This window comes from Aulonocara stuartgranti (genome assembly GCF_965226115.1).
Source record: "Aulonocara stuartgranti genome assembly, chromosome: 9".
NCBI classification, from domain to species: domain Eukaryota; kingdom Metazoa; phylum Chordata; class Actinopteri; order Cichliformes; family Cichlidae; genus Aulonocara; species Aulonocara stuartgranti.
This window is the reverse complement of record NC_138960.1, coordinates 12727283-12740146: the sequence shown is the minus strand read 5'-3', so window position 1 is coordinate 12740146 and position 12864 is coordinate 12727283. Positions and strand designations below refer to the sequence as shown.

Genomic DNA, 12864 nt, shown 5'->3' with positions numbered 1-12864 from the left:
ATCATACAAAGTGATTATGGACTACATTATGTTACAGTGGGGCAAAAAAGTATTTAGTCAGCCACCAATTGTGCAAGTTCCCCCACTTAAAATGATGACAGAGGTCAGTAATTTGCACCAGAGGTACACTTCAACTGTGAGAGACAGAATGTGAAAAAAAAATCCATGAATCCACATGGTAGGATTTGTAAAGAATTTATTCGTAAATTAGGGTGGAAAATAAGTATTTGGTCACCTCAAACAAGGAAAATCTCTGGCTCTCACAGACCTGTAACGTCCTCTGTAAGAAGCTTTTCTGTCCCCCCACTCGTTACCTGTATGAATGGCACCTGTTTGAACTCATCATCTGTATAAAAGACACCTGTCCACAGCCACAAACAGTCAGACTCCAAACTCCGCCATGGCCAAGACCAAAGAGCTTTCGAAGGACACCAGGAAAAGTATTGTAGACCTGCACCAGACTGGGAAGAGTGAATCTACAATAGGCAAGCAGCTTGGTGTGAAAAAATCAACTGTGGGAGCAATCATCAGAAAATGGAAGACATACAAGACCACTGATAATCTCCCTCGATCTGGGGCTCCACGCAAGATCTCATCCCGTGGGGTCAAAATGATCATGAGAACGGTGAGCAAAGATCCCAGAACCACACGGGGGGACCTGGTGAATGACCTGCAGAGAGCTGGGACCAAAGTAACAAAGGTCACCATCAGTAACACACTACAACGGCAGGGAATCAAATCCCGCAGTGCCAGACGTGTTCCGCTGCTGAAGCCAGTGCATGTCCAGGCCCGTCTGAAGTTTGCCAGAGAGCACATGGATGATACAGCAGAGGATTGGGAGAATGTCATGTGGTCAGATGAAGCCAAAGTAGAACTTTTTGGTATAAACTCAACTCGTCGTGTTTGGAGGAAGAAGAATATTGAGTTGCATCCCAAGAACACCATACCTACTGTGAAGCATGGGGGTGGAAACATCATGCTATGGGGCTGTTTTTCTGCCAAGGGGACAGGACGACTGATCCGTGTTAAGGACAGAATGAATGGGGCCATGTATCGTGAGATTTTGAGCCAAAACCTCCTTCCATCAGTGAGAACTTTGAAGATGAAACGAGGCTGGGTCTTCCAACATGACAATGATCCAAAACACACCGCCCGGGCAACAAAGGAGTGGCTCCGTAAGAAGCATTTGAAAGTCCTGGAGTGGCCTAGCCAGTCTCCAGACCTCAACCCCATAGAAAATCTGTGGCGGGAGTTGAAAGTCCGTGTTGCTCGGCGACAGCCCCAAAACATCACTGCTCTCGAGAAGATCTGCATGGAGGAATGGGCCAAAATACCAGCTACTGTGTGTGCAAACCTGGTAAAGACCTATAGTAAACGTTTGACCTCTGTTATTGCCAACAAAGGTTATGTTACAAAGTATTGAGTTGTATTTTTGTTATTGACCAAATACTTATTTTCCACCCTGATTTACGAATAAATTCTTTACAAATCCTACCATGTGGATTCATGGATATTTTTTTTTTCACATTCTGTCTCTCACAGTTGAAGTGTACCTCTGGTGCAAATTACTGACCTCTGTCATCATTTTAAGTGGGGGAACTTGCACAATCGGTGGCTGACTAAATACTTTTTTGCCCCACTGTATATGTTAATATGTCAGAGATGATGGCTGAAATTTGGTTTGGTGTGAGCAACTTCACCTGGTTCAAGAAGATGGAGCTGTGAAAGTATCTGAAGGAGAGATTTACAGCTTCAATGTAACATTATTGTGTGACCACTAATGATCAGGGTCAACAGTAGAGATTGATGTGACTGTTAAAGGTAAAGTTAGTAATAATTATTTTACTGAGTTCAATCTTTTCATGATTTACCTCTTTTCTTGGTAGTATGCCTTGCAAGGTAATGGAGACAGTGTTTTGTCTAAATGTTTATGTTTTAGGAAGTTTTAGGCTCAAACTTCTTTGACCTTTGTTGCATTACAGGTGAACATATTATTATGAGATATTATTTGGTGTCCTTCATATACTCAAGACATTAGTAGTCTTAATGCTTGTGAGCATGTCTTTGAATTGTGAACAAAGGACAAATCTACAGATTAACTTGTCTGTAATAAGTCAAAAAGGAAGTTTTTTTTTTTTCATTTCTGTCAGATGGTTCATCAAAACACTCCAACAAACCAGAGACAGAAAACTGATAGAAGAGTAGAGTCACACCATAACACATCCAGTAAGGACAATGTGCCTTAAAATAGCACTTTATTTACTGCATTTGAACACTTTTAGTACATTCTAATAAAAATAGTAATTTCTTTATTTCATTCAAGGAATATTTAACAGCAGAGGATTTCTTCCAATATTATTGGTCATAACTGAAAATTAGTTTGTCAGCTAAAATTTAATTTAATTTTGAATAAATGTATTAATGTCTCTTGTCTTTTGTTTAAATGTGTTAAGGAAACACCAAATAGTCAAACAGCAATTTGTCTTCTGGTTCTAATTGTCAAGTAACCTTTGAGTGGAAATATTTTGAGTGATATTTTGTGTTCACTCAGTATATAGCTGTGCTTTGTAATGAGGGCAGAAATGTATGTTTTGCTTGCTGCTTTTAATATAGATGAAGTTAAAAATGATGGTGAAACAGAGCAGGTTGAGTTTGTCAGAAAATAATATCATGAGCAGAAGAAGAAATAAATTAAGCTCAACCTCAGTATCACTCTCAACCGAGATTCCTCCTGCAACAGTTTAGCCTATCAAATCTAACTGTCAGGTACTAACCACATCTATGTGACTGCTTAGCAGCTGAACCCTTTGTCTTTAGCCATGCATTTAGAAAAATAATCTAAACATGAGAGAAAAAGAAAACAAACCTCGCAGCTTGTTTCTTGAGTCAGTGCTCAAACACTTTCGATGAACAGGGGCAGGGATAGCTCAGTAGGTAAAGTGGTCGCCCCATGATCGGAAGGTCGGCGGTTCGAATCCACTTAACGGCTACCCTGAGGTACCCCTGAGCAAGGTACCGTCCCTACACACTGCTCCCCGGGCGCCTGCTTAGTGGGCTGCCCACTGCTTCACTGAGTGAATGGGTCAAATGCAGAGAAAAACAAGTAATTTCCCCATGGGGATCAATAAAGTATCTATTATTATCACTATTATTATTCTCAAAACAACCAGCAGCACACTCGTCTGTGCCGTAGAAAAAGAAGTGCTTGTACAGCAGTTGAAGAGAGGAGAGATAGATATCACGTGTTGCTGCTCCACACACATGACCAGGGACATTTACCAGAATGAACAATCTTCTATGATCTCATCTCAAAGCTGAAAGATTTTCATTAGTATTTCCTACTTTGATTATCAAACATAAGCCAACTTCCAAATTTGGACTGCAGTAGCGGGTTGCCTTCCTAAATATTATTACGGGATGTATTGAGTTGAGTGCTGCATTGAAGAGCCTGATATCCACTTACGAGGACATTATACTGCTACTGTTCTATCGAAATTTTAAACTAATATCCTCATATGTTGCTCTCATTTTTCTTAGAAACAAAAATCAGGTAAAAAAAACCCCAAAAATCAGGTAATTCTTTGTTTTTACATTCATCGGGTCCCAATATGCCCAAATATCAAAGAGAAATTAAAAATGCATGCTGTGGAAGAGTTCGGGTCTTAGGAGGTTAATGTTATTATTAGTGCTTGTAGAATTACCCTCTGAGGATGTACAATGCTTTCATGATTAAACTATGGTGCACATAGGAAAGTAAAATAGTAATGGCCTAAAGTGTGATACATCAGAGGAGCCACAGTGTTACAGACAAATAATCCTGGTGGGGATGCTTCATGATCAGAGTGCCCTGGCTTGTGTTAGCCAGCAGCTTCCCAATCGGGGCAAGCCTCCAGTAACAGTCCCCAGCTTAAACAATCAATGCTACACAAGACTACCTAACTCAAAAATATGAGTGTCTGTGTCAGATGTTGGGGTACCAGAACACTTATGAGGAGTGGGAAGGAAGAAAATACACACACAAGGTTAAGGAAAAATAACTTAGGGTTCCAGTGGGCCCTTTGAGCCTTTCAGTGTTAACATATGGACGTTAAACTTCATACTTTCTGTCTGTGTGTTGTGCACTTACTGTTAGCGTGTAGTTTCTCATGTTTAGTGTCTAATTGTGGCACTGAAAGAGCCACTCGTTAAATACATTAAAAAGTTAAATAAATTCCAGTATCTGCATTTGGTTGAATGTCTCGACTGAAGCACAAAGCAAAGGAAGAAATATTTTCTACACTGAGGAAATTGGTCAACAGGTTTCTACAACCTGTGTGTGTACAAAGCTGTAGACACACAGCTTTCTGCAACACAATTTCTTCATTTGGCCTCTTTATTACTTCTTTTTGTGTGATGTTTGCTTTAAGATTGTTTTCTCTTAAGCATCTAAAATTGATTTATGTCAAAGTAACACACACATGGATGCAAGGACCCAGCAGCACATTGCACTGTGAGATCAGTGATCAGTGTTATTTACTTCACGCATCTATGGTTTTAATCCTGTGTCTACATGAGATATTGATAAACTCAGGTAAACTATAAATTAATCACAAACACAGTTAAAATCAGAACATCTAAGGGCAGACAGATGAGGAGTACAGCATCTGAAAAACTGGAGTGCATGATGGGAACATCAGACGTCTGTTTGCTTTGACATTACAACATCCAAACAGAGAAGTGTTTCACTCACTTTGCTTCTGCTGAAATCACACGTTGACTTTTATTTTGTCGTCTCTCTGCTGAAGCAGTCTGATCATTTGGTAAGAAAACACATTTGCAGTTTTGTTTGTTTATATCAGACTGTGATATTGTGTTTCTATTTTTAATAACAAATTACTTTTTAAAAGAATTTACATGTTCCTTATTCATCACTGGATTCATGTATTTTTTCATATTTTTCCAGGTGATGAGTTTTGTGACAGTCCAGTCTGTGAACATCATGACAGGCATCATGTTACTGAGTCTCCTCTTTATTCCAAGTGAGTCGACTCATTTCAGTCATTTACATTCAGTTAACTTTATATTGAAGATGTTGAGAGGACAGGAGAAAAAAATTGAGAGATTTCAACATTTTAATGATATACTCTGTTTGTTTGTTTTTTCCAGAGCCTTCGACTGCTTGTCCTGAGTATTCAGACCTCTTCATCACTGCACCAACAGAGATGGAAGCTCTGAGTGGATCATGTTTACAAATCCCATGTAGCTTTAGTGCTGCTGGACCAGTAAAGTTTGACATCAGAAGTGCTGTCTTTGGAGTGTGGATTAAAAATCACTCCAATGTTAATAAATTTCCAAACAATGAGATCTCCAACAGCAGTGGGACAGTTAACATCTATCCAATGAAGATTACAGGAAACCTGAAGGAGAAAAACTGCACCACTCTGTTTTCCAACTTAACCACAACTTATACAAACACATACTACTTCAGAATTATGAACTGGCCGTTCAGAGCAACAGCTGTTTGTGATCCTCTTAAAATAAAAATTAAAGGTAAGATACATTTCTTTTCATCAGTAGATGCAATTTTTATTGAAACAAAAATATAAAGTTAAATGCAGCCTTGTTTTAACCAACAAAAAACAAATCCAACACAACAAAGTCCATCCATCCATCCATCCATCTTCCTCCGCTTTGTCCGGGGCCGGGTCGCGGGGGCAGCAGCCTAAGCAAAGAGGCTCAGACCTCCCTCTCCCCAGCCACCTCCTCCAGCTTATCCGGGGGAATACCAAGGCGTTCCCAGGCCAGCCGAGAGATATAATCTCTCCAGCGTGTCCTGGGTCTGCCCCGGGGCCTCCTCCCGGTGGGACATGCCTGGAACACCTCACCCAGGAGGCGCCCAGGGGGCATCCTTGTCAGATGCCCGAACCACCTCAGCTGGCTCCTTTCGATGTGGAGCAGCAGCTGCTCTACTCTGAGCCCCCCCCGGATGGCCGAACTTCTCACCCTATCTCTAAGGGAGAGGCCAGCCACCCTTCGGAGGAAGCTCATTTCTGCCGCTTGTATCCGCGATCTCGTTCTTTCGGTCACTACCCACAGCTCGTGGCCATAGGTGAGGGTAGGGACGTAGATTGACCGGTAAATTGAGAGCTTCGCTTTTACACTCAGCTCCCTCTTCACCACGACGGACCGGTGCAGCTGCAGCTGCAGCCCCATTCCGTCTGTCGATCTCCGGCTCCCTTCTCCCATCACTCGCGAACAAGACCCCGAGATACTTGAACTCCTCCACTTGGGGCAGGAACTCATCCCCGACCCGGAGTGGGCACTCCACCCTTTTCCGGCTGAGAACCATGGCCTCAGATTTGGAGGTGCTGATCCTCATTCCCGCTGCTTCACACTCGGCTGCGAACCGTTCCAGTGCGAGCTGGAGGCCCTCACCCGATGAAGCCAACAGAACCACATCATCTGCAAAAATCAGAGATGAGATTCTGAGGCCACCAAAGTGAAAGCCCTCCGCCACTTGGCTGCGCCTAGAAATCCTGTCCATAAAAATTATGAACAGAACCGGAGACAAAGGGCAGCCCTGGCGGAGCCCATCACCCACCAGGAACGAGTCCGACTTATTGCCGGCAATGAGAACCAAGCTCTTGCAACGGTTGTATAGGGATCGAATGGCCCGTAGCAATGGGCCAGACACCCCATACTCCCGCAACACCTCCCACAGGACACCCCGAGGGACACGGTCGAATGCCTTCTCCAAGTCCACAAAACACATGTAGACTGGTTGGACCAACTCCCATGCACCCTCAAGTATCCTGGAGAGGATAAAGAGCTGGTCCAGTGTTCCGCGACCAGGACGAAAACCGCATTGTTCCTCCTGTATCCGAGGTTCGACTAACGGACGAACTCTCCTTTCCAGCACCCTGGCATAGACTTTCCCAGGGAGGCTGAGGAGTGTGATCCCCCTGTAGTTGGAACACACCCTCCGGTCCCCTTTCTTAAAGATGGGGACCACCACCCCGGTCTGCCAGTCCACAGGTACTGCCCCTGATCTCCACGCAACATTGCAGAGGCGTGTCAACCAGGACAGCCCTACAACGTCCAGAGCCTTCAGGAACTCGGGGCGAACCTCATCAACACCAGGGGCTCTGCCACCAAGGAGTTGTTTAACTGCCTCAGTGACCTCGCCCCCGGAAATTGGCGGGTCATTCCCCTCATCCCCAGACTCTGCTTCCTCCTCGGAAGACGTGTCAGTGGGATTAAGGAGGTCCTTGAAGTATTCCTTCCACCCCCTAACCCTTACCACCACGGCAGGCACCAACCACCTTGCGGCCGCAGCTCAATGCAGCAGCTTCGGCAATGGAGACGCTGAACATGGTCCATTCGGACTCAATGTCCCCAGTCTCCCTTGGAATGCTGTTGAAGCTCTGCCGGAGGTGTGCGTTGAAGATCTCGCGGACTGGGGCCTCTGCTAGACGTTCCCAGCACACCCTCACTACGCGTTTAGGTGCACCAGGTCTGTCCAGCGTCCTCCCCCGCCACCTGATCCAACTCACCACCAGGTGGTGATCAGTTGACAGCTCAGCCCCTCTCTTTACCCGAGTGTCCAGAACATATGGTCGCAGGTCTGCTGATACGATTACAAAATCGATCATCGACCTACGGCCTAGAGTGTCCTGGTGCCACGTGCACTTATGGACACTCTTATGTTCGAACAGGGTGTTCGTTATGGCCAAACTGTGATTAGCACAGAAGTCCAATAACAGAGCACCGCTCGGGTTCAGATCAGGGAGGCCGTTCCTCCCAATCACGCCCCTCCAGGTCTCGCTGTCGTTACCCACGTGAGCATTGAAGTCTCCCAGCAGGACAACAGAGTCTCCAGGTGGAGCGCACCCCCCCCCCCCCCCCAGGGACTCTAAGAAGGCTGGGTACTCTGAACTGCCACTCGGCGCATAAGCGCAGATGACACTCAGGACCCGTTCCCCGACCCTAAGGCGCAGGGAACAAACCCTCTCATCCACCGGGAAAAACCCCAACGTACCGGCAGCAAGCCGGATACCCACCCCAGCCCGCCGCCTCTCACCAGGGGCAACTCCAGACTGAGACAGAGTCCAGCCCCTCTCCAGGAGACTGGTTCCAGAGCCCAAGCCATGTGTAGAGGTGAGCCCGACTATATCTAGCCGGTACCTCTCAACCTCACGCACTAACTCAGGCTCCTTCCCCACCAGAGAGGTGAGATTCCAAGTCCCTATTGCCAGTCTTGGCAGCCGGGGGTCAGTCCGCCAGGGCCTCCGCTCCTGGCCACCACCGGGCACACAATGCACCCGACCCCTATGGCGCCTCCTGCGGGTGGTGGGCCTGCGGGAGGATGGGCCCATGTCTCCTCTTCGGGCTGTGCCCGGCCGGGCCCCATGGACTAAGGCCCGGCCACCAGACGCTCGCCCTCGGGCACCCTCCCCGGGCCTGGCTCCAGGGCGGGGCCCCGGTAACCCTATCCCGGGCAGGGTAAACTGTTCCCTCGGTGTCCTTTTCATAAGGGTCTTATGAAACAACAAAGTCCAATATAACAAAAACATGTTTCTGTAATTGTTTTGTATTTAGATGATTCTTTGTGTTCTTTATTGTGGACAATAAAAGGATTTAGTCAAAAATAAAAAGGTTTTCATTTCAGCATAACTGTTGTTTAGTAAAGTTTATAAACACATACGAAACACAACCTGACTGCACAATGTTAACATACATAGACATATGGACTATAGTCTGTATTATGCAAATACCAAGACTCCATCAAAACTGCAAGAAACAGAAAGAGAAAAATGAACCCTAAAAGACATGAAACTGTGCAAAAAAAGTAAATAAGTAATTAACAATATTTAGAGGATAAATGACATAAACATATTTTTAAAAAAAATTCAATAAAATATATTCCTTGAATGCAGCAAAAGTCCCACATTACTCTCTGTGTCTTGACTGTATTTCCTGTATTATCACAACACTAATCCAGAGCTCAAACATGTCTGCTACTTTCTGCAAATAATATAATCTGAATACATTTTACATTTGTTTTCGATTGTACAGTAGAAACATGTATGAGGACTTTCAAACACCTACACTGAGCTCTGTCTGTATTTGCTGTATTTCTCTATTATTGATTTACAAATATGTCTGTGATGTGAAACCACAGATTCTCCTTGGAGGCCCAATATTACAATCCCAGGTGATCTGAAGGAGAAGGAGTCTGTCACTATAACCTGCTCAGCTCTCACTCCCTGTCCACACTCCCCTCCTCAACTCACCTGGAATCTCCAACAAGACTCTCACAACAAAACAGAGGAAAACACAGATGGAAGCTTTACAACTAAAATCCAGCAGACCATCACTCTGTCAGACACACATGATGGAAAGAAGATCAGCTGCTCTGCCAGATATCCTGTGAACCAAGGAAAAGACACCAACACAGCAGAGACAGAAGAGACTCTCAGTGTTTCTTGTAAGACAATCAGAGTTTGTTTTTTCATCCTGCAAACATATCATGATTTATAGGATATAATTTATTTCTCCAGATGCTCCTAAAGACACCTCAGCATCCATCAGTCCTTCAGGTTTGGTGTCAGCAGGCAGCTGGGTGAACCTGACCTGCTCCAGCAGAGCCAAACCTCCAGTCAGCAGCTTCACCTGGTTCAAGAAGAGCAGAGATGGAGCTGTGAAAGTATCTGAAGGAGAGATTTACAGCTTCAGTGTAACAGATGGAGGAGTTTATTACTGTGTGGCCACTAATGATCTGGGCAATCAGACATCAGCAGAGATTAACGTGACTGTTGCAGGTAAAGTTAAACTACACCAATGATGTGGCAAATTAAATAAGATCTGTTTTTGGGGATATTGTATTTTTTTTTTCATATTTTTCTATCAGGACATCAGAATAATGGTTCTTTACCACTGAGTCCACTTCTTGGAGGCATCCTTGGGTTGGTCTTACTGATCTGTTTAATTATCTTTGCTTTGTAAGTATCTCACATCAAAACAGAAATCATGTTCAGCTACTGTCACAGATATTTTTGCTACATATTAAAAATGTCCTCTTCCTTTCAGGCTTAACTTTACTCACAAAAATATTTAACAAACAAGTGACTATAGTTGATGTGTCTACCTTTTATAGCAGAGCTCTCAGGTTGTTAAAGTACCAAACTCAGCAAGAGACTCAGGTAGGAAAAGACGAAGTTTTAGTTTGTTCAGATGATTACTAATTTCACCAGGGCAATATGTTCACTTTAAATTGTCTGAAAATAGCAATAAGAATGGTTTGAAATTCAGCCACAAACCCTCCTGGTTTATTTCATAGAGTCAAAGAAGTGAAGAGCTGGTTGTTGAAGAGCCGACAAGTAAAACAGAAGGAGGGGAAGAAAACATCCATTATGGAGAGATCAACTTCTCTGAGCCTGGATATGAAGCATCCTTTGTCTCAGTGCAGGACAGAGGACAGCAGCAGGATACGGTGTACGCACAGGTGAAAGTCAACAAGCCAGAAAACAGCTTAACACAGAGAGCTCATGGCCAAGAGGAACTCTACGCTGAGGTCCGAATAAGTGAGAACAGCTGTGTTAAGACATTACATTACCAAAGTCCATTAACAAAGAAACACAGAAATCAATGAAGTTAACCCAGCAAACCACTTCCTGCATATTTTGGGGGGGTTTCTGCTTTCCCTTTAAACTTCATTTAGATGCTTGCATATCTGTCTCACTAGTGGAATAAAGTTTTTCTAAGATTTCTGGAAACATCACTGGATCAGAAACATCACCAACACGATGTTGAGAGTTCACCTGTGAAGTGATAATCTGACCAGCTCTCGTTAAAGTGGCCAGTCAGATACTTCCAGATCACCTCACTTCATTCCCTCTAATCAAATATGATTGTTTGACTACGCCCAACGTTTCATGGAACAGAGAAAGTTTCTGGTGGATTTTAATCCAACACATATTGCTTCAAGCTCTGTTGTAAAGCTTACAAAACAATATTGCAATTCATACAGTGTCTCCCTAATCTCTGGCTGCAACATCTAAAAGGAAGGAAAACTCCACATGAAAATAGAACTTGATTTACAAAAAACTCTTAAGAATTAGAGAGTGTAAACTTCAAATATTTGCAGATTTTGTTTTAGTCTGATGTTCAGCCCTTATTTATGAGCATATACCACTGCCCAGACCACAAAGCACTGAACCCTACAAATACTCCTCCGAGTGATATGATCCAGACAGAACATAAAGTGGCCTTTCTGGCCTTGAGCACACCACAAATGTTAAAACAAGTCAATATTGACCCAGCAGTTCAGTTTCTGCTGCAAAGTTACAGTACATTGATCACATTGAAGAGCAAATGCCATTACTTTTCTGTAAATCAGACTACATTCGTATCTTATCTTTAAATGTATGAGCTGCATGTCTAACCAGCATATCCCTAAATCCGTATGGCATAATATAAAAACCACTGCGAGACACAGCATAAACTACTGTAAGCTTTCTGATTTGGATGTTCTAATAAGGCTCTTATTAGTGCCTGTTTGTTCCTCCAAGTATTGTTGTGGATGCTTTGTCTGATGATGAGCTCAGTGAAATGTGTTCTTGTTTTTTCATTTTAGTGTGGAGTGATGGAACACTAAAATTCAAATGGTGATTTAGAGTTTTGTCTTTTGGTGTTGAGTGAAATTTAACCAATAATGTGTCTGTTGTTAAGATCTCCTGTGATGCCACTTTTTGGATTTGAGTGCCGTTTTCAGGCTCTGCTTCACTTCTTTCTTCATCCTTTGAGGAGAACCCACGAAACTGAAATCAATTATAGTCATATTTCAGAGTGATGGTGTTAAATAAATGGTATTTAAATGAGTTATTTTTGGTCAGATTCTTATGAACTCTGGACAACTTTCCAGTTCTATCATCTACTGACTTCAAGAATGTGAATGAGACACGGCGAGTCCACGGGTCGAGGTTTTGAGCCATTTTATTTACCGCGGCTGCAGCTCACAAGCTACCAGCCGCAAGTACTTCACACCACAACAACAGCTCTCTACTCTCTCTATTTCTTGTCTTATGGTTTTACTGGTTTTTCAATATTGTTCTTATAAATAAATTGACTTGACATGACTTTGTTATAAAACGTCTTATATTTTAAAAATGGTGTTACAGTGATTTGGTTTACTTTGAAGGACCCTGAATTTTTCAGTAGTGCCAAACATTTTATACATGCTGTTGTGCAACACATGCTGAAAAACTCCAGCCTGATTCTTCTGCTTTGTCAAACTTTAGCCCTGTGTCAAAGCAACCTTTTTTGTTTAGCTCCTGGAAAAAATGCCTAAACCAAAATCTAAATCCTTCTTAGATGAACATGCAATCCTGAAAGTTTTACAGTCTGCGTATAAAACTCACCACAACACTGTTTACCACAACACTACTAAGGGAATTTAATGATATTCCTTCAGCAACTGATTTCGGGAACTGTGTGCTCTGACACATTGGACCATGAGATCCTCATCTCTGTGTCAGCAATGATGGTTTTATCGCCACCTCTGCCCCCCCCAGTAAAGACCACAAGGCTTAATTCTTGGACCTCTCCTTTTCTCCTTTCACCTGCTGCCACTTGACACTATTTTCTCAAAACATATTCCCTTTCATTGTTTGGCAGACAACAGTCAAGTTTATTTTGCACTAAAGTACTCTGGTATATACTCCGTCCAGCCTCTCCTTGACTGCTTTAGTGACATCGAGAGGTAGATGGCACATAGAAGCCATGTTGTTAGACCCAGTTTCAACAGCAGAACCCCTTGCATCAACCTTCTCTTTCTTTTCTTTTCTTCTCTATTGCTCACCTACAACTTGTCCAAAACTCATTGTA

General features: G+C 43.3%; 1 protein-coding gene across 1 annotated transcript in view; it reads left to right on the top strand.

Moving 5' to 3' along the window:
• Positions 1 to 12043, top strand: part of LOC309714697 (B-cell receptor CD22-like) — a 118145-nt gene extending 106102 nt beyond the window's left edge. Inside the window, exons 8-11 of the mRNA XM_082547328.1 lie at positions 9540 to 9800; positions 9890 to 9980; positions 10136 to 10181; positions 10319 to 12043. Coding sequence (XP_082403454.1) covers positions 9540 to 9800; positions 9890 to 9980; positions 10136 to 10181; positions 10319 to 10630 — 710 coding nt within the window. The 3' untranslated portion in view covers positions 10631 to 12043. The remainder of the gene's footprint in view (positions 1 to 9539; positions 9801 to 9889; positions 9981 to 10135; positions 10182 to 10318) is intronic.
• Positions 12044 to 12864: the final 821 nt, after the last annotated feature.